The following is a 23382-nucleotide window of genomic DNA, read 5'->3' as shown; positions in this document are numbered from 1 at the left end:
GTACAGCCAGACTGTAGCAGAACACACACACTCTCTCTCTCTCTGGCTCCTCCCCTTCCAGTTCCAGCCTGAACAATCACCTTGGGGCACAGAGTGGCACCTGGTGCTGAAGTCATCTCAACACCTTAATTTACTTTGTTAGTGTGCTGCGTGAGTGCACTCCGTTTTAGGACATTTGTGTGGAAAGGGGAAACATGTTAATTGTTAGCTTCTTGAGTGGCTGAGGAATTGGTGACAATACAGAGACAGCTGAAGAGTGACTATACCAAATGACTTCCAGGCTACAGCTGCCTGACTCTTTCTCTCTCTCTGTGTTTATGTGTGTGTGTGTGTGTGTGTGTGTGTGTGTGTGTGTGTGTGTGTGTGTGTGTGTGTGTGTGTGTGTGTGTGTGTGTGTGTGTGTGTGTGTGTGTGTGTGTGTGTGTGTGTGTGTGTGTGTCATGCTCTAGCCCAAAAATGGTCCATAATGAGATCAGTGACCTGGCCTTTTCCTAAAATAAAAAGGGACAAGTTTGACACAATGAACACTAACGACTCACCTGTTCTCCAGGCTGTCCTTGTGGCCCTGGATAGCCCTTAGGACCCTGCAGGTAGAGAAAGAAAACATCTTAAATGAGACTGAGAGGAGAATATCACCTGCTCTCTCTTATGGCTCAGCTCAGTTGCCTACATAGTACATACACCATAGTCATACATCATTTACACACACACGCGCACACACACACACACACACACACACACACACACACACACACACACACACACACACACACACACATCAGCTCAGACAGATCCAGCTCAGAGATGTGCCCAGCTCATGAGCTCCATCAGCAGCAGATTTTTAATTAAGAATGGAATAATGAATGTGTTTACACAACAAATGTTAATGCATTGAATCGTATCGCATCAAACCAAATATAATCGATTTGTTCTCTAATGAAACTGAATCGCACCGAATCATTTCAAACTGAAACTGATTTTTCCTGTAACTAAAACAGATTTTTCCTGAGCCCATGTGTCTAGATACATGTCAAATTGTCTTGAAAGGGAAAGATGCACATCCCTAACACCTAATGTAGACTAGGCATCTACTGTACCACTATCAGATTGGTTCTGAAATCACCATCACCCACTAATTAACTTGCACATTAAGTGTTTGAGCTAGTAAAGTATAAATATTTATTGTTCACAAATTCCACCCCATCTCAAAATCGAATGGTTTCGACCGTTTGGACGTTTTTACAGAGTGATCTTCTCCTCTCGCTTCGGCCAATTGTGATTGGTGTCCTTGTTATGACATTTTCAACTTTACTCTGTATATCTAAAAATGACCATATACTCCGATTGTTCAAAGCAAAACAACCAAAGCTATTGCTGATGGTGAACCTTAACAATCAAAACAAAATCTGAGGCATATCAATTCATAGCATTTTAATACATTTTCTGACCGATGCATGTGACATTTAGGGACCGCGGACCGATGCACTTTTATCTTAATAAACATTGGAATTCGGGACCGATGCTTACAGTGTATCGGTGAATCGTTACTTCCCAATACAGGGCCCCTGACTGACTGAGTTCTTGGCTGTGTGCTTAGGGTTGTTGTCCTGTTGGAAGGGAGAACCTTTGCCCCAGTCTGAGGATCTCCCTGTACTTTGCTCCATTCATCTTTCCCTCGATCCTGACTAGTCTCCCAGTCTCCACTGCTGAATAAAATCCCCCCAGCATGATGCTGCCTCCACCATGCTTCACCGTAGAGATGGTGAAAGGTTTCCTCCAGATGTGACGCTTGGCATTCAGGCCAAATAGTTAAATCTTGGTTTCATCAGACCAGAGAATCTTGTTTCTCATGGTCTGAGTCCTTTAGGTGCCTTTTGGAAAACTCAAAGAGGGCTTTCATGTCCTTTTTACTGAGGAGTGGCTTCCATCTGGCCACTCTACCATAAAGGCCTGATTGGTGGAATGCTGCAGAGATGGTTGTCCTTCTGGAAGGTTCTCCAATCTCCACAGAGGAACTCTGGAGCTCTGTCAGAGTGACCATCGGATTATTGGTCACCTCCCTGACCAAGGCCCTTCTTCCCGAATTGCTCAGTTTGGCCGGGCGGTCAGCTGTAGGAAGAGTCTTGGTGGTTCCAAACTTCTTCCATTTAAGAATGATGGAGGCCACTGTGTTCTTGGGGACCTTCAATGCTGTAGAATTGTTTTGTTAGCCTGCCCCAGATCTGTGCCTCGACACAATCCTTTCTCAGAGCTCTACAGACAATTCCTTTGACCTCATGGCTTGGCTCTGACATGCACTGTCAACTGTGGGACCTTATATAGACAGGATGTGTGCCTTTCCAAATAATGTCCAATCAATTGAATTTACCACAGGTGGACTCCAATCAAGTTGTAGAAACATCTCAAGGATGATCAATGGAAACAGGATGCACCTGAGCTCAATTTTGAGTCTCATAGCAAAGGGTCTGAATACTTACGTAAATCAGTTTTTTTATTTTTTATTTATTTTAATAAACTGTTTTCGCTTTGTCATTACGGAGTATTGTGTGTAGATTGAGGAAAAACATTTATTTAATAAATTATAGAATAAGGCTGTAACGTAACAAAATGTGGAAAAAGTCAAGGGGTCTGAATTCTTCCCGAAAGCACTGTATATTCATGAGCTCACCTTGACTGACAGCTCTTTGAAAAGCTTATGTCAAACAACTTGGATGCAATGAGCAGTATTGCAGTAAAATCATCTTAAGCAAATTTGGTGATACCCAAAGTATGGATGTTACGTTTGATACCGGAGCTCCGAGGCATGCGTCAAAATCTTTAAGCAGTTTGCTTCAAAGCAGTGTACTGATGGCTGTACCACTTTATCAGTAGGACATGATCAATGAAGTCCGAAGCTTTGTTTCATCGAACAACCACCTGATTGGTTTGGTATTGGTTTGGTATTGGTTTGGTATTGGTTTGATAGAAGACAAAAAGGTTACTCCGCGCCTGCGCTACAGCGTGTGGGACATAATCTTTCATAATTTGGTTGCTCTAAATTATTTTGACCAGCAGGTGCCACTAGTGTACACTGTGATGTTCAAAGCCTCGGCTAATGAACCTATTTTCAACCCAATTGGCTGGAAAGCGTCAATGCTTCAGGGAGCTTTGTTCCGCATCACTAACACAAAGCAACTTGAATATTGAAATTGCATCAATGATGTCTCTTGTGATGCACAGCAGCACTGACAGATGTGTTGACTTGACAGCTGCATCTGAGTTTTGAACAACCCTTTCCCCCTTTTGTTCTATGCTGGCTGAAGACCTAAGTAGCCAGTAACTACGGAAGCTAACACCAGACACAGATGAAAGCATATAGTATCTTAGCCATTGATGAATAGGGTAAACTTGTAATTATATTTTCTGACACCCTACAGTCAAATTTTGGCACCAGTAGAGTAGCTATCTAGCTATATAAACCACGCCCCTCTGCAAACACGCCTTCTCCAATGTTGGTTCCAAGGCGGTATTTATTTAAATTAGGTAAGATCATGTTACTATTGGTGTATTAAAATGAGCGTTAAGGGGATGCCACCTTGTCCCCTTAATAATGAACCCAAGTGTTTGACACAGGAGAGGGGGACCAGTAACTTTATGATCAAACTTTATCAATGGAGAAGTAACAGTCATTTTTCATACTTTGGTCTTCATACTTTGATCTGGTTTACTTCAAATATCATCACATTTCATAAAGACAGTCATACAAGGACAAACATTTCACAATTTTACCATGACTAGCTAGAAAACAGATGTCCAATGAAATAACAGTTGATGCTATACTGACATCACTCTAATGTGAGGCCAGTCGAATGTACTGTATAATTAAGTGAATATGCTTAGTCAGTAATCCTTGATTCGAAGAGTTGGATATTTTCCCGTATTTTACAAATGTTCCACCCCGAGAACAAATCACTTTACTCCCAGGTAACCCAGTATTTCCTGCCAAAACAGGAAGTGTCATTCAAAAGCATATAAAGCATATAAATAGGTCTGTCTGTATTTGATTAAAACTTTGATCAGAAATTCAAGCCTGATGATATCTGAGCCTGATGATACCTGAGCCTGATGATACCTGATACCTGAACCTGATGATACCTGAGCCTGATGAGACATACATGAAATACATTTCATGAGCACAACATGAAATACTTTTTAGAATAAGGCTGTAACCTAACATGGACAAATTCAAGGGGTCTGAATACTTTACGAAGGCACTGTATGATATAGGTTTATAGGCTACTGCACATTACGCACGACAGACAAACCCCCAAAAAACATATGTAGATATATATGCTCTCTTGGGTAAATAAATGAAACAAGCTCCAGTAGGCTAATCTTTTTTAGTGTGAACTGTATTACTGTACCGTAATGTATTATACTGTATTATATGGAATGGAATTACGCACCTCGTTCAAACCATGATAAAGCTAAGAGAACATGCGATTCTGGTGCAGCACCTGCAGCCTACAAAGTTACATGTGTAGCGTGTACGCTAGGAGTCGGGAAGCAAGTACAGGAAGTGAATTTAATAATAAATGAAACATGGAACAAAACAAGAAACACGAGTAGCGTACAGACATATAACACAGAAACAGAATCACACCTCACCAAAGGGAAGCAACAGGGATTTACTGGTGACGTCGGGTCCAGGTGCCGCTGCCGAAGCAACCGGGGATGCCTTAGCCGGCGCGACAGGTTCCCACGCCTCGGCCGGCTCTACAGGTTCCCGCGCCTCGGCCGGCTCTACAGGTTCCCGCGCCTCGGCCGGCTCTACAGGTTCCCGCGCCTCGGCCGGCTCTACAGGTTCCCGCGCCTCGGCCGGCTCTACAGGTTCCCGCGCCTCGGCCGGCTCTACAGGTTCCCGCGCCTCGGCCGGCTCTACAGGTTCCCGCGCCTCGGCCGGCTCTACAGGTTCCCGCGCCTCAGCAGAAGCGAACGGCCCGCTCCTGGTCCTCAGGACTGCCCCTCTTCTGCGGCTGGAGCAGCGCATCAGGGATGGGGTACCGTCACATCTAACCCCGCTCCCCCTCTCCGCCAGTTTATTCATCATTACGCACACCTGCCACCATCGTTACGCGCACCTGCGCCTCATGAGACTCCAGGACTCCATCATCTTCCTGATTACCTTCCCTATATCCGTCACTCCCTTTGGTTCTTTCCCCAGGCGTTATTGACTCTGTTTCTGTTTCATGTCTGTACGCTTTTCGTGTTTCTTGGTTTGTACTATGTTCTATTTATTATTACATTTGCACTCCCTGTACTTACTTCCCAACTCCCAGCGTACACATAACAACATGTATAGGCTAGCGAATTTGATTTTGAAATATAATAGGGCCTATTTGTATAATTAGTAGGCTGACACATATATACACCTTTCATAATATTTCCCCTAGTGTTATTTTACCATTATTCTAATGACATGCTTAAATAATATAACTAGACTTAGATGCAAATGGCTTTCACTTCTCTTCACGTAGATTGAACGGTTATGGGTCTGAATAAATAACTGCTATAGCCTACCGCAATCACAGTAAACAAGAGCTTGCTTCCCTCTTCGAATAGACTATTGATATAAGAAATGAAAGTAAAAAAGACAATGTCCAGCAAACTATTCTAGTCTTAATTTCCTGCATGGGTCTCCAAGGGCTAAGGAGCTGTTACGCTCGTTGTAAAGATTAGACCAAGGTGCAGCGTGGTAAGCGAACATTTTACCTTTATTAAAATGAACACCAACAAAACAAAGAAAATACAAAATGAACGTAAAGTTCTGCAGGCTTCACAGCAGCTATACAAAATCAAAATCCCACAAACTGAGGGAAAAAGGCTGCCTAAGTATGATCCCCAATCAGAGACAATGATAGACAGCTGCCTCTGATTGGGAACCATACTCAGCCAACAAAGAAATAGAAAACCTAGATTGCCCACCCTAGTCACACCCGAACTAACCAAATAGAGAATTAAAAGGATCTCTAAGGTCAGAGCGTGACAGGAGCGTTTTTTTTTAGGGAGAGAGGGCAGCTGAGCACAGGTGAGTATGTATTGCGCAAGAGACAGAGGCTATAAGGCTAATACTGCATTGAATGTATTACCTGAAAGAGGTAGGCTAGAATATCTTGAACAGGATAATCTATTTTGGATGCAATTTGAATGGAATTTATGTAGAGACAGACTGCTCGTGCGTGCTCTGATTTAAAGCAACGATATTCAAGTGATAGGCTGTTTTAAAACTCTAAAGCTGCAATAAAAAAAATCTATCTTTACATTTAACAATATGGTGACCCCCGAAAGACAGACGGAGATGTGTAAATTAGACACACATTCAGTCCTTATATTACTGTAGAATAGGCTATGCTGCAGCAAATGTAGGCCTACCTGTCACAAGAAAAAAAGTTACCATGATGAGATGATAGGTCTATATGCATTGTGAACTGCACTCCATACTGAGATGGACAGTCTGTCCCCACCATGAGCGTTGATGATTGATGATGCAGAGAGCAGAAAGAAGGCCTTAGAGAAACCAGATATAGACATTGCATATAATTGAACAGTTCCATTTTGCGTCATGCTGTTGATATAAATAATGAATTATCATTTACAGGTTTCTCGCAGTTATTTATCCCAGGAAAAGGGAGTGGTTGTGGGTGGTAAATCTTTGTAAATCTCGGTAACCGGGTTCCCACCATTCAACCATACTTGATAGTGTCAAGAAAGGTCTTGTACGGGTCAGAAAACATTCAGATGTCAAATAAATGAACAGTTGATGCTAAACTGTGTCTAAATGTAGGTCAGTTGAATGTATAATACAAGTGACTGTGCTTGGTCAGTATTCCTTGACACTGTAGCCCAAAGAGGTCTTATGACAGTTAACTCTGATAGAGTCAAACCAGGATACATTCCATGAGCGTAAACACAAATGAACTTGTTGGATGCTTCATGAAACTGAGTACTCCTCGTCTTTACCATAAAACATGATGAGAAACATCTAAAGCAGAAAACAACTGGATTACGAGGGAAATCCGAAATAATAATTTAATATAAAATGTATAAACGGTTCAATAAAAATGAGATATTTCATTCAAAGCCTAGACGGCTTGTTTATAATCCTGTCTTTGTATTACAGCCAGATCCTGAATTTAGGTAAACTAGTGCTTATCCTCAGCTTTTAAAGTTTTATTAAGTTTTCAATCAACCTACAAAACACATTCCACATTCACGGATGTGGCAGACATAAATAATATAAGAAAAGAAAATATAAAACAAAACAAACAAACCTTCAGCAGCACTATCAGCGTTCCTATTAGCTATTTCCAGCCTTAGCTGAGACGACAAGCAAAGAATTAGTAATAACAGCACCTTACACAACATGTATCTGTCCATTTCCTTAATCACCCCATTTACTCTTTCCATTTGAAATATAGTTGAGGAGTGGAGACCAGAGTCTATCAAACTTGGGCTGTCTCTTGCAGAGGTCATAAGTGAGCTTTCCAAGAGAAAGAAAGTCAACAATCTGGTCAATCCACATTTTAAACGTAGGAGAAGTATTGGAAGCCCACAATAGAAGAATACATTTCTTAGCAAAGTATGTGATAGTCATAAACAAGTTCTCTGTCATGATCAAGAACAAATTCCTGCTGGGCATTAAGAAGATAGATACACGGGGTCATACCAAACTATACATCTAGTATTTTCTGTGCCACAGTATGTATAGAGTGCCAAAATCTGGTAATCTCTCTACAACTCCAAAACACATGCATATAGGTTCCACTTTCAGAGGTACACCTTTTACAGTCAGGAGAAATGTATGTATTCATTCTATGGAGTCTCACTAGGGTGTAATACAATTAGTAAAAAAAAATGTAATTAGATTCTTTCATTTTTACATTAGTAGAGGAGCAGTATACCCTGTCACAAACCTCCACCCATAACTCATCACTGATAGTCAGACCAAGGTCCTTTTCCCAGATTATTTTCAAAGGAGTAAAGGAGGAACGCCCTTTCTCAGAAAGGAGTCTATAGATATAAGATATTTTACCTTTAATGGATTGTGCTGTAGCAAGAAGGGACTCAATTTCATTCATCTGAGCTCTAAACCTCCCATTGAAAGTAAATGAGGAAATGACGTGCCTAATTTGTAGATTTTTTATTTTTTTTATGGATCTTGGCACATTGAATTCACTTGAAAGGATTTCAGTATAGTGGTTTTCTGATGAAACAGGTCTGAAAAGGTCCTGATCGCTAGAGTATGCCAAAGATTAAAGATGGCATCACTCAGGGCTTTTGGCAAGTCTGGGTTGCATACTATAGGCGAGTGAGAACATATTTGGGAGGAAATGCCCAGGTATTTCTTACAGTCCCTCCATGCTAGTAGGGTGCTGTAAATCACAAAGGTTTTGACTATGTTGCCCACTTCAGTAAAGTTATTAATGAATATAATTGATCTTAGAGGCAATGAACCACAGGATTGAGCTTCTATCAGAATCCACATTGAGACTTGTCTGTTTGTGATCCATGTTAGCATGTTGCGGAATTGGGCAGACCAGTAGTACAATCAAAGAGTATCCTAAGCTTTTAACAAACAACAAATCCTTCTAACTGTAATGCAACTGAGTTTTTCGTTCATTTAAAACCCTGTTGTTTTTATCTTCAACTTTATAATTTGTCATTGACGGCCATAACAACAACAAATGTTGTTGCTAAAAGTAGGTTAGCTAACTCATATTTTGGGGGGACAGTAGAGCGAAACCTTTTTAACAGGCCTGCGTTTCCGTGTAGCTCCTCTCCTCCACCGTTTCCTAGGTTGTGACACAGGAACCTTCACACTCAATAAAAAGCCTACTCGGGGGTAAGGGGCTTAGGCTGAAGTCATTTCCTCTGAAAATACCTTCCCAGGGCACAGTTGATGGCCTGGGTATTAGGTTCAGCTACTGCAAACATTGGTCTGTGTCCTCCTGGGAGGCAAGGTAAAGGCCAACCTTTGGAGATCACACCTGGGTACAAATACTATTTGAAATCTTTCAAATATATTGAGTGTTCGCTTTAGCCTGCCTGGAGTTTTCTATTGGTTCCATGCAACAGGCAAGCTCTATCAAGCACAGCTACATTATTTGAAAGGATAATATTTGAACCCAGGTCTGAGGGACAGACAGAGGAGGGCTAGCGGCTTAAAGTAGCAGTCCACAGCCAGCTGCTGCATGTTGAGACAGATAAGGGCTCTCATCTCTGAGACTAAACTGAGGAGAGTTGTGTGAGCTGTGCGTGCTGATGTATGAATTTAATTGGTTTCCTTCTCTGCTTCCTCTTTCTCCTCATGCCATTTTCTCTTTTGAAGAGGCATCGGATGGTGTGCCTGTCATCAGGGGCCATAACCTCCCTCAGAATGCCTTTACTCTTAAAGATTCAGGCAAGGAGTCCCGGAGCCCGGCTGCAGACGGGTCCCGGGGCGACGCACACGCGTGTGTGTGCATGCGTGCGTGTGTATCTGTGTGCGTGTGTGTCCAGCCCTATGGAGCGACAGCAGGGTGGGCTGAGGTGGTTTAGGACTAGGAGCTCCCCGGCCCCTGTCTGAGAGACAGACCCTCTCTGTGAATGGGTAACATTATCCTGATTCCTGAACACAGCCAGGACCCACTGGAGGCCTCTGCTTAAGGTGTGGCTAATACTTATGAAGTTTATACAGCGGGAACATCATGTGTGAGGCGAGCGGAAATAGCTCAGATTCAGAACAGAAGCTCATGCAGGGAACTCATTAAATGACAATCTGATAATCTAATTGGATCACGGTCAGTTCTCATCATTTATGCCTTCAAAGAGCCAATGGAATGACAGTTGCTTTAGATAATATGCTTACAGTATGTCACAGCCAGAGGTTTAAAAAAAAGCCCCGATGTTATAACCGTTAAACTCTTACCGTTGGACCTGCAAACCCATCTGGACCTGGAAGGCCTTGTGGACCTCTGTCACCCTGGAAACAAAAGGAGAAAACCATGACAATGTTAGACTTGATCCAACAAGTTATTAGCAAGTCAATGAACTGTAACTATTAAGAGATATCAGATAAGGATTAGAAGGCAGATATTAAATGAGACGAAACAGGGAGCTGCAGCTGGAAATGGTTAGAACCCAGGCCAACAGAAATATCACTGACTGATAATAGGTAGCAACTGTGCCAAAGCTTTACAGAGAGAGACACTAAGATATCAGAAGATAAATATCAGAGGAGTACAGGATATGATTAGAGATGAAGAGAATGATACAAGGAAGTTGGCATGAATTGAGAGAGTGAGAGAGGAGAGGAGGAAATACCGGTCAGAACGAAGGGTTAGAAAACCTCTAAACGTGTAGTTGTGGAGTAAATGAAAAAGGGAACAGATGTTGCTAAAGTGAAGTTGAAAGATACGGGGCCAGAGTGGTTGAGTGAAGTATTGGTTTTTGAAGGGGTGAATAAGGAGAGGCAAGAGAATGAGAGTGAGAGCAGAAGATGGAAAGCAGACAGAAAAACCAGTAGCGAGGGATTGAGGGACAGTTAGATGTTGAGACAGAGAGAGAAACAGAGAGAGAAACAGAGAGAGAAAGCCATGCTGTCTGTCTGTCTGTCTGCCTGCCTGCCTGCTGCCAGACTAGACTAGGTCAGATCATTCTTTACCTTGTCTCCTGGGGGGGCCTGGCCTGGGGACAGTCCTGGATCGCCCTTAGATCCCTGACAGTGACACAGAGAGTCAGGGTCAGCACTTATTTATAGCAGCCAGAACCTCCTCCACTACATACAGGGGGGATCAAAGTGCAAAGGTAAAAAAAATAATATCTGTGCTGCTCTTTACTGTGGCGAAGTTCGCCACCCGATTCAACAGTACCGTCTTTTCCAATAACAACAAAGTGATAGGCTCATTCACACAGGGTAAGATTTCCAAACAAACTAAACTCCTCAGTGGCTTCAGGGGTGATGTGTGAGTGACTTACAGACACCACTTCTTATCTCCTTTATGAGATCTGTGCTGTTCCTCCGTTAAGGTTGACATGGCTTTCTGCAAAGCATCTTTCAAGTCTCAGCCAATGACTGGAGACCTGACTAAGTTATTGACAACTATGATTGGTTGGTGGGGATGGGTCCTAAGCTTCTCTTGAGTTACAAAGCCACCCCAGAGCTGAGGAGATACATTTTTTTACATTTACATTTTAGTAATTTAGCAGACGCTCTTATCCAGAGCGACTTACAGTAGTGAATGCATACATTTCATACATTTTTCCCCCCGTACTGGTCCCCCGTGGGAATCGAACCCACAACCCTGGCGTTGCAAACACCATGCTCTACCAACTGAACCACACGGGACCCCTATACAGACAGTGGAAACGTACACACACTAACAAAGGGACAGAATGCTACAAAAGGATGATTGCATTGTAGACACCTACTTTCCCCTTTTTAACCATAACATGTCACAGTAATTCAAGGTTATTCTATACCCTCCACTCAATGAAAGTCCAAACATTTCCCAGGCCATTGAGTACTCTTACTTCAGTACGCCTAAACACGAAATGACATACAATCCACATTTTCGGGGCCTGAGACAAATGTTAAGCCATTGTTTTATTTACCCTCTTAACAGAAGTGCATGTTTAGACTCTGGGTTGTCTGGTCAAGGGATGCTCTGCCCGAGTACAGGTGACACCTCAGAGGCATATACTACAATACCTGTTCATCACTACTGATTACCTGCTCTCAACAAGTAGTTCTCTCCGGGGGTTTGAGCATTACATTTCACTGGTTTTGACTGACAGCCCATTCAAGCATTCATCTGTTAAGGGCAGGAAGGGGTGTGTGTGTGTGTGTGTGTGTGTGTTGTACCGCAGCAGAAGTTACTGGCAGTGAAACCTTGATTCTATCTCTTCTTCTCTTCTCTGTTTGAAAAATGTCAACAGTGCATGGCGTTCATTTAAAGCCTCTATCAGATCCCACTAGCCATTGGTCATAACATTTCATGCTGCGCTCAAACAACCGTCAAACTGAAGCTTTTCAGCTTTCAGCACATCAACCAGGGACCTCAGACAGACACAGGTCTGCTTGTTTTTTTATTTTCTCATCCCTCTGTTTCTTCCCTTCATCCCTTAGACTTCACAACACAATTTACAAACAAAGACAAAGAGTTCCTCTCTCTCCGACCCCGCCTCCAGTGTGGGTCTGAGGATGAGTCATTGTGTGTGTATGTGGTGTTAGCTATAGTGATTTAGGATGTTTCAAAAGAACCCAATGGGGAAGCCTCAAGGGCCATCGCTGGTCTCCCATGGTGTCCACTACAGGGTCAAAGGGCACACCAGAACACATCCATCAATGTCTGAGCCCTCTTTCTGACAAATCAGAGAGGAAAACAGGACATTGCTGTCTCTGTGTGCGGTCCCGAAGCCCTTACAGAAAAACCACATAAATTTTACGTGATCCATGAGATTTTATGTGAAGTTAATGTGATAACGTGTGAAAACATGATCTCATGTGAAATAAATGTGACAACATGGGGATGCAACATTTCCACATGTGCTAACATGAAACTACACGTGACAACATGTGAACATGTGAAAACATGATCTTGTGTAATACAGTGCATTCAGATGAGACTCGAAATTGAGCTCAGGTGCATCATGTTTCCATTGATCATCCTTGAGATGTTTCTACAACTTGATTGGAGTCCACTTGTGGTAAATTCAATTGATTGGACATGATTTGGAAAGGCACACATCCTGTCTATATAAGGTCCCACAGTTGACAGTGCATGTCAGAGGAAAAACCAAGCCATGAAGTCGAAGGAATGGACCGTAGAGCTCCGAGACAGGATAGTGTCAAGGCACAGATCTGGGGAAGGGTACCACGTTAGCTAGCCAGTAACTTATCCAGTATAAGTTGACATCATTTCAAAGGATTCCTTTTTGAAGGGAAGCTGTAGAGATCAGTAAGAAATAGCAGTTCTGTAACCAAATATTCATTCATTATAAAGTTAAGCATTACATAAACTGGTATGATGGTGCATTGATAAGTTATACAGTTTAAAGCCGTTGTTTTTGTGTTTTTTAAAGGTGAACTTTAATGCACTACAGACCAAAAGGTTAAAAGTTCAAATCCCGAGAGCGTTAATGCGTTAATGTCCCTGAGCACTGCTACTTTTTCGTTGGTGTAATCGCACAATTATTGACTTGATTCTGGGCAACTTTTAGCAGTAAAGTACACATCTGCAGTTAGCAAAAGGGTGCCATCTGCACTGATATTTTAGTTATCAATGAATCTGACCATTCTCTCATTGATTTCATTTACAGATTTTTGCAATTTGAGGATTTTCTGTATAGTTGTCTAATGTTGGTGGGGCATATTATTCTGTTTCATTGTTACTCCTGAATCACTATGTGTCACGTCCTGACCAGTAAAAGGGGTTATTTGTCATTGTAGTATGGTCAGGGCGTGGCAGGGGGTGTTTGTTGTGGGTGTTTTGATATTTTGGGGGTTTTGATCTATGTTTTATATTTCTATGTTTATTCTAGTTCTATGTTGGTTTTTGGAAATGACCTCCAATTAGACAGCTGGTTGTTGTTGTCTCTAATTGGAGGCCATATTTAGTTGTGTTCGTTTCACTTGTGTTTTATGGGTGGTTGCTTTCTGTATAGTTGTGTTACCTTACAGAACTGTTGGTTGTCGTTTATTGTTTTCGTTTAAGTGTTCACTTTATTTAGTAAATAAAGAAGATGATCACTATACCCGCTGAGTTTTGGTCTCCTCAATACGACCGGTATGACACTATGATAAATATGATAGTTTTTGAGTTTATTTTTAGCAAAGCTGAGATTCGCTTTGAACTCAAGTGTAAGAACAAAGGTGAAATCAGTTATCAACACAGGCATGGTCGTGTAGAAGGAAAAATTGGAATGCCGTGAACCAAGAGGTTGTGAGTTAAAATCCCAGGTGACGACATGTTGAATAATAATTAATGTATAAATAAACAAACACAATGTAGTCATGTAAAGCACATTCGGAAAGTATTCAGACCCTTTGACTTTTTGCACATTTTGTTACGTTACAGCCATATTGTAAAAAAAAATATATATATATATATATATATATATATATATATATATATATATATATATATATATATATACACACATGTATGTATATATATATATATATATATATATATATATATATATATATATATATATATATATATATATATATATATACACACATACATATATATACATATACACATATATATATATATATATATATATACACATACATATATATACATATACACATACATATACATATACATATACATATACATACATACATATATATATATATATATATATATATATATAACACACACAATACCCCATAATGACAAAGCAAAAACAGGTTTTACATTTTTTTGCAAATGTATTAAAAATAAAGAAACTGAACTATAACTATTCAGACCCTTTAGTCAGTACTTTGTTGAAGCACCTTTGAGAGCAATTACAGCCTCCAGTCTTCTTTAGTTTGACGCTACAAGCTTGGCACACCTGTATTTGGGGAGTTTCTCCCATTCTTCTCTGCAGATCCTTTCAAGCTCTGTCAGGTTGGATGGGGAGCGTCACTGCACAGCTATTTCCAGATTTCTCCAGCGATTTTCAATTCGGTTCAAGTCCGGGCTCTGGCTGGGACACTCAAGGACATTGGCTGTGTGCATAGGGTCGTTGACTTGTTGGTAGGTGAACCGTCGCCCCACTCTGAGATCCTGAGTGCTCTGGAGCAGGTTTTCATCAAGGATCTCTCTGTACTTTGCTCCATTCATCTTTACCTCGATCCTGACTAGTCTTCCAGCCCCTACCGCTAAAAAACATCCCCACAGCATGATGCTGCCACCACCATGCTTCACCGTAGGTATGGTGCCAGGTTTCCTCCAGATGTGACGCATTCAGTCCAAAGTGTTCAATCTTGGTTTCACCAGACCAGAGAATTTTGTTTATCATGGTCTGAGAGTCCTTTAGGTGCCTTTTGGCAAACTCCAAGCAGGCTGTCATGTGCCTTTCACTGAGGAGTGTCTTCCGTTTAGCCACTCTACCATAAAGGCCTGATTGGTGGAGTGCTGCAAAGATGGTTGTCCTTCTGGAAGATTCTCCCATCTCCGCAGAGGAATTCTGGACCTCTGTCAGAGTGACCATCGGGTTCTTGGTCACCTCCCTGATCAAGGTCCTTCTCCCCTGGTTGCTCAGTTTGGCTGGGCGGCCAGCTCTAGGAAGAGTCTTGGTGGTTCCAAACTTCTACCATTTAAGAATGAGGACACTGTCCTTGGGGACCTTCAAAGCTGCAGACATTTTTTGCTACCCTTCCCCAGATCTGTGCCTCGACACAATCCTGTCTCGGAGCTCTACGGACAATTCCTTCCACCTCATGGCTTGGTTTTTCCTCTGAAGTGCATTGTCAACTGTGGGACCTTATATAGACAGATGTGTGCCTTTCCAAATCATGTCCAATCAATTGAATTTACCACAAGTGGACTCCAATCAAGTTGTTTCAACATCTCAAGGATGAGCAATGGAAACAGGATGCAGCTGAGCTCAATTTCGAGTCTCATAGCAAAGGGTCTGAATATTTATGTAAATAAGGATTTATTTTTTTATGTGCACAAATGTCTAAAAACCTGTTTGCACTTTGTCATTATGGGGTATTGTGTGTATATTGACGAGATTGTTGACTTAAATAAAACAAGGCTGTAATGTAACAATGTGGAAAAAGGGAAGGGGTCTAAATACTTTCCGAATGCACTGTACGTCAAATATGTCAATTGTAAACACTGTTAAAAGCACTGTGTATCATAACGACTCATTTTTGTTTTCACATGTGATGTGTAATGTTCCTAAACAACATTTTCACATGTGAAAATTCACATATTAATTGTTCCAATCATGTGGTTTTTCAGTAAGGGAGATTTACATAAAGTACAATTTTCTGTCCAACTATGCACAAACAACTGAAACCTACACTTATCCACTTAAAGAAATACTATTTTCACATCAGAATTATAGTGAAATTGACAAGGGGCAGCATAATGAAATTGTATAATGTTTTTTGTTTACACTCCCAAATTGTGAATGGGTAGGGTTTGAATTGGAGCTTACCCACCAACTACAGGGGCGTCTGGTGCCAACTCCCAACCAACTCTCACCACAGACAAGGTTAGGTTAACGACCTGGCCACAGCCACCACACCACAGCCGTCTGCACAGCACAGCCCACATCCCACATCCCTGTCAGAGCTAGCTGAGTCTGAAAAACTCCAGCTGTTTTTATGGTTTATATGACGACTCGTGATACAGATGAGAAAGGTGACGAGCCTACAATGCATCCATCCACATTGATGGCCATCTTGAACGTCACACAAGAACAGCAATTTAAGCTATTAAAGTAATTAAATTGCTAATAAATAAGGAAATTATCTCAATTACCACATGTAAGACATTAAACGAGTCTCCCTGTCCCGTCTCTATATTCCCATTGAATAGGACAAGAACAATACAATTCCCATATGAGGCAAACCAACAGCAATAAACCCCTAACCATCAGGATTCCAGAGGTTTGGGAAAGGCTGGCTGGGAAGCAGGTGTGTTCTTCCACTTATACAGTTACACAATATTCTTGGGAAAACGTTTCACAATCATCATTTTCAGGTAAAGAACAAAACAATCACATAGCCCCTACATGAAACAGTAAACCGTTTATGGCCGGAACCAGTACGAACCAATTGGACGGTCCTTTGATATCCATAGACGGGCACGTTTTTTCACATGACCTCCTGTGTGTGCAGGCGCTTGCCTATTTGCATTTTTTTTTACGGGTGTTATAGTAAAGACCATAAGCAGCTCGTGAGTTTCAAATTTGGGGAAGCTTACAATTTATCCTACCATTTCTAACTATCTGAGTGAAAGTTATGATATATGCACATTATCATTTCAATAATTACATTTTCATTTGTCAAAATCATTGTCACATGGTTAATCATAAAGTCTGAAGTAAAATGATAAAAATCTGAAAGTTAGTTGAATTTAAAGGCGAGAGCACCAGCCTCTGCCATTAGGACACATTGATACACTGTGGTCCATTGGCGGCTAAAGAAATTAGCACATAGAACCAATAGGCCAATGCAGCAGTAAGCCTATAACTTCCATCGTTAACTAAGTAAAATACATAGGCCTAAAGCCGAGAAATAAATACAGTAGAAAATATCCTGATTAAAATTCCTGTTCTTTCAATCATATTCATCTCTCTACTCCGCCTGTCTGCCTCCCTTCAAGCTGTCTTGACTTGAGCTATTGCTAGTGAAGTGCAACATTGTATCAAATCATCAACTGGATTGGCCCAAAGCTGTTGCTAGCACACTTGCAACGTTGCATCAACTATCCTATTCCAGGCTCTCAGAGTTTCCCACGCCAGTGAGCTCGGGACAGACAGCTGTTTTTTAGGATGTTTCCACTGGATATATGGGAACATCGGATCATGATAGTTTACTAATTCACACAGAGGCTTGGTGATTATCGAGGCCGTGACTGTTGGAAAGATTTTTCAAATACTGAGGAACTATAATTTGCAATGAATGTAAAAAAAACAGACTTTATTTACAATGTGTGAGGCAAAGAAAAAATTACTGAGAAGCTCAGCTTATTAGTGGTGTACGTGGTGAGTTAAGACAACCAGACATTGCCAAATGGGCACTTTCAGAGGAGGAACGTCTTGAGGCAATTAAAGCCTTTAAGTCTGGGAAAACTCCAGGGCTGGATGGAAAACCAGTTGAGGTAAAACAAACCTTTTTTGATGTACTCAGAGGACCGTTATTAGCATGTTTTAACCACTCATATAAAAAAGGGTAGATTATCAGTTACTCAACAAGAAGGTCTAATTCCATTATTACTGAAACAGGACCCAAGTGGTAAATATAAAGATCCAGTCCATTGAAAAAAATGTGGAGGCCCCTTACACTTCAGTGTTGTGATGCAAAAATTTGAGCAAAATGTATAGCGCATAGAATTAAAAAGGTATTGTTGGATATTATACATCCTAATCAGACAGGTTTTTTACATAGACGATACATTGGAGATAATATAAGACAAGTACTGGAAACAATAGAACACTATGAAAAATCTGGGAAACCAGGCCTGGTATTCATAGCTGACTTTGAAAAGGCTTTGATAAAGTACAACTGGAATTTATATATAAATGCCTTGAATATTTCAGTTTTGGAGAATCTCTTATACAATTGGTCAAAGTTATGTATAGTAATCCTAGGTGTAAAATAGTAAATAATGGCTACTTTTCAAAGTATTAAACTGTTGAGAAGTAAAACAAGGTTGTCCATTATCGGCATGTCTATTTATTATGGCCATCAAAATGTAAGATACAACATTAAATAAATATAATATTATTGTTAAACTCATATATACTAATTGAGAAAAAAATGTGTATAATCTTTGTAAATTAGATCATAAATAAGACTGGTGGAGTTATGTCACATGTGGCTAACAAAAATATATGGAAATGTCTGCTCTACCCAAAATTACATTACCGCAAAAGTGGAAGGTGGAGAAAGTAAGGAACTTGTCTGTCGGCCGTGCATTAAAGACCAAAATTGGTTAAGGAAAATTGTGAACCAGTTTAATTTAAGGACCAAAAAAATGACAGCTGTGCCACATAGATTAGAAAATTGTAAGGATCAACGCTGGTGGACGGGAAGCAAGTACAGGGATTGAACATTTAATTAACAATGGACATGGAACAGGACAGCGTCTGGACATGAATACATAACGACATCAATGCTGACACGGGGAACCAATGGAGGAACAAACCGATAGCTGGGGCAATCAACAGTGAAGGAGTCCAGGTGAGTACAGTGAGCCCTGAAACACGTAATGATGGTGACAGGTGTGCGTAATGAAGGGCAGCCTGGCAGAGAGGGAGAGCGGGAAGAGATTTTTGATGTACCAATTTCATGGCACATGGTTTATGAACTGATACACAAAACTATGCCAGATTCAAAAATAAAGAGTTTTTCAATTGAAATTATTATACAAAAATCTTGCAACCAATAGAATGTTATATATGGGCATACACTATAAGCTTATGAAAATAAAGAGAGTCGCACACGCCATATATAAACACCCTGTAATTTATTGGGTAAATCACCTAATAAATTACTGGGAGTTTATACAGTTGAAGTCGGAAGTTTACATACACTTAGGTTGGAGTCATTAAAACTTATTTTTTAACCACTCCACCAAATTCTTGTTAACAAACTATAGTTTTGGCAAGTCGGTTAGCACATCTACTTTTTGCATGACACAAGTAATTTTTCAAACAATTGATTACAGACAGATTATTTCACTTATAATTCACTGTATCACAATTCCAGTGGGTCAGAAGTTTACATGCACTAAGTTGACTGTGCCTTCAAACAGCTGGGAACATTTCAGAAAATGATGTCATGGCTTTAGAAGCTTCTGATAGGCTAATTGACATCATTTGCGTCAATTGGAGGTGTACCTGTGGATGTATTTCAAGGCCTACCTTCAAACTCAGTACCTCTTTGCTTAACATCATGGGAAAATCTAAAGAAATCAGCCAAGACCTCAGAAAATAAATTGTAGACTTCCCCAATTCTGGTTCATCCTTGGGAGCAATTTTCAAACGCCTGAAGCTACCACGTTCATCTGTACAAACAATAGTACGCAAGTATAAACACCATGGGACCATGCAGCCGTCATACCGCTCAGGAGACGTGTTCTGTCTCCTAGAGATGAACGTACTTTGGTGCCAAAAGTGCAAATCAATCCCAGAACAACAGCAAAGGACCCTGTAAAGATGCTGGAGGATACAGGTACAAAAGTATCTATATCCACAGTAAATCGAGTCCTATATCGACATAACCTGAAAGGCCGCTCAGCAAGGTAGTATCCACTGCTCCATACTTTTTGGAGAAATGTCCTCTGATCTGATGAAACAAAAACAGAACTGTTTGGCCATAATGACCATCGTTATGTTTGGAGGAGGCTTGCAAGCCGAAGAACACCATCCAAACCATGAAGCACGGGGGTGGCAGCATCATATTGTGGGGGTGCTCTGCTGCAGGAGGGACTGGTGCACTTCACAAAATAGATGGCATCATGAGGATGCAAAATTATGTGGATATATTGAAGCAACATCTCAAGACATCAGTCAGGAAGTTAAAGCTTGGTCGCAAATGGGTCTTCCAAATGGACAATGACCCCAAGCATACTTCCAAAGTTGTGGCAAAATGGCTTAAGGACAACAAAGTCAAGGTATTGGAGTGGCCATCACAAAGCCCTGACCTCAATCTCATAGAAAATTTGTGGGCAGAACTGAAAAAGCGGGTGCAAGCAAGGAGGCCGACAAACCTGACTCAGTTACACCAGCTCTGTCAGGAGGAATGGGCCAAAATTCACCCAACTTATTGCGGGAAGCTTGTGGAAGGCTACTGGAAGAGTTTGACCCAAGTTAAACAATTTAAAGGGAATGCTACCAAATACTAATTGAGTGTATGTAAACTTCTGACCCACTGGGAATGTGATGAAGTAAATAAAAGCTGAAATAAATCATTCTCTCTACTATTATTCTGACATTTCACATTCTTAAAATAAAGTGGTGATCCTAACTGACCTAAGACAGGGAATACTTACTAGGATTAAATGTCAGGAATTATGAAAAACTGAGTTTAAATGTATTTGGCTAAGGTGTATGTAAACCTCCGACTTCAACTGTATATGGAGTGTGTGACTGTCTATTTTTATAGCTTATAGTTTATTCGCCGTTAGTCAGCACCTCTACACAAAATTATTATCTCTGGGTGTGCGCCAGCCCATATTTTTTTACTCTGATATACGAGGATACAAGCATCCCAGCTCTGCAGATTTTGCTGCAAGAGACTGATTTATTAAATAATTTGTTTTGGTAGTGTCCATATGTATTTTGTATTTGGTCGCAGGTTCAGGAATGGCTGAAGAATTGCAACATTTACCTGAAGCTAACTCTGCAAATAGCACTGCTGGGTGATTTGAAAAGTCATAGTCAATCGATCAATAATATAATAATACCCTTATGGATAAATATTTTTGCTAATTTACAATCTGTAGAACCTATGAGAATAGAAAGGTTCAGAACTTTTTTTGAAACAGCACAGTTGAAAAATATATGGCAAATAGCAGTGGTGTAAAGTACTTAAATAAAAATACTTTAAAGTACTACTTACCCCCAAAAATGACTTCTGTACTTTACTAATTATATTGTTTACAACTTTTACTTACCTACATTCCTAATTTAAAATGATGTACTTTTAACTCCATACATTTTTCCTGACACACAAAAGTACTCGTTTGTAAATTATGACTGTGTTGGAGTGCCCATGACTATCCATAAATAAATAAAAAACAAGAAAATGGTGCAGTCTGGTTTGCTCAATATAAGTAGATTTAATTTAAGTAGATTTTAGCAATTACATTTACTTAGACTTTTACTCAAGTAGAATTTTCCTAATTGACTTTCACTTTTAATTGAGTCATTTTCTATTAAGGTATCTTTACTTTTACTCAAGTATGACAATTGGGTACCTTTTGTTCCTCTGTCCAGAGTTGCAAAGAAAAAGACATATCTCAGACTCGCCAATAAAAATAAAACATTAACCTCTTGGGGATCTTATCCCGGTATTGGGATTTATTGTCAAGAGACCATGGCGGGAATTTCAAAACTGCAAGAATCTAATAATTTCAATTTCTCAAACAATCAACTATTTTTCACCATTTGAAAGATAAACATCTCCTAAATCTAATCACATTGTCCGATTTCAAAGAGGCTTTACGGCGAAAGCATAAAGTTAGGTTATGTTAGGAGAGTACATTGAAAATAGCTGTGTGTAATGTTTTGTCAATTCAAAGACAGGCGTCACCAAAAGCAGTTAACCAGCTAAAATTATGCACTAACCTTTGACAATCTTCCTCAGATGACACTCCTAGGACATTATCTTATACAATACATGCATTTTTTGTTCCATCAAGTTCATATTTACATCCAAAAACAGCATTTTACAGTAGCGGTGAAATTCAGATTTTTTTTCCCCTCAAATGCTTCCGGTGAATCAACGTTACAATTTACAAAATTACTATTCAAAAACATTGGTAAATTATAATATTGTCATTCAAATAATTATAGTTTAACATTTCGTAAATGCTACTGCATTGCCAGATTTCAAAATAACTTTACTGGGAAATCACACTTTGCAATAAACGGGGTGCTGTGCTAAGAACAATAGGCTCGGATATACAGGTTAGCACCATCTAATATCAATAATACTATTGTCAATAATCCCTTACCTTTGATTATCTTCATCCATTGGCACTTCCAGGAATCCCAGGTCCACAACAAATGTGGTTTCTTTCTACAAAGTTCATAATTTATGTCCAAATAACTCCAAGTTATTCCATGTTGATAGCGCTTCGGTAGGCTCCTCAAAAGTAGGGCGGGGGGGGAAAGTCACGACGAAAAGTAAAAAAACAATAATCTATTTACGTTCGTTCAAACATGTTAAACGTTGTTTAGCATCAATCTTTAGGCCCATTTTTAACGTGAAACATCAGTAATGTTTCAACCCGACCTCTCCTGTGTCTTGAAAAACGTTTTTGAAAAATGTCTCGCCTCACATGAACTCACATGAATGCGCAGGTGCGGGCAATAATGAAGTGACGACATCCCAGGGAGATGGGCAAAAGAACAGACACTGGACAGAGGAACTCTGCCAAGAAGGCCAGCATCCCTGAGTCGCCTCTTCACTGTTGATGTTGAGACTGGTGTTTTGCGGGTACTATTTAATGAAGCTGCCAGTTGAGGACTTGTGAGGCGTCTGTTTCTCAAACTAGACACTCTATTGTACTTGTCCTCTTGCTCAGTTGTCCACCGGGGCCTCCCACTCCTCTTTCTATTCTGGTTAGGGCCAGTTTGCGGTGTTCTGTGAAGGGATTAGTATACAGTGTTGTACAAGATCTTAAGTTTCTTGGCAATTTCTCACATGGAATAGCCTTCATTTCTCAGAACAAGAGTAGACTGACGAGTTTCAGAAAAAGGTCTATGTTTCTGGCCATTGTGAGCCTGTAATCGAACCCACAAATGCTGATGCTCCAGATACTCAACTAGTCAAAAGAAGGCCAGCTGTATTGCTTCTTTAATCAAGACAACAGTTTTCAGCTGTGCTGTTGCAAAAGGGTTTTCTAATGATCAATTAGCCTTTTAAAATTATAAACTTGGATTAGCTAACACAACGTGCCA

General features: G+C 40.4%; 1 protein-coding gene across 1 annotated transcript in view; it reads right to left on the bottom strand.

Annotated features, from left to right (window-relative positions):
* LOC106584045 (collagen alpha-1(XXIV) chain) overlaps window positions 1-23382 on the bottom strand; it is a 187550-nt gene that overhangs the window by 113031 nt on the left and 51137 nt on the right. The window contains exons 6-8 of the mRNA XM_014168854.2: window positions 10682-10735; window positions 9947-10000; window positions 540-584 (exon numbers count right to left, since the gene is read on the bottom strand). Coding sequence (XP_014024329.2) covers window positions 540-584; window positions 9947-10000; window positions 10682-10735 — 153 coding nt within the window. The remainder of the gene's footprint in view (window positions 1-539; window positions 585-9946; window positions 10001-10681; window positions 10736-23382) is intronic.

This window comes from Salmo salar, chromosome ssa23 (genome assembly GCF_905237065.1).
Source record: "Salmo salar chromosome ssa23, Ssal_v3.1, whole genome shotgun sequence".
NCBI classification, from domain to species: domain Eukaryota; kingdom Metazoa; phylum Chordata; class Actinopteri; order Salmoniformes; family Salmonidae; genus Salmo; species Salmo salar.
The sequence above is the reverse complement of the archived record's forward strand: the minus strand, read 5'-3'. Positions and strand labels throughout refer to the sequence as shown.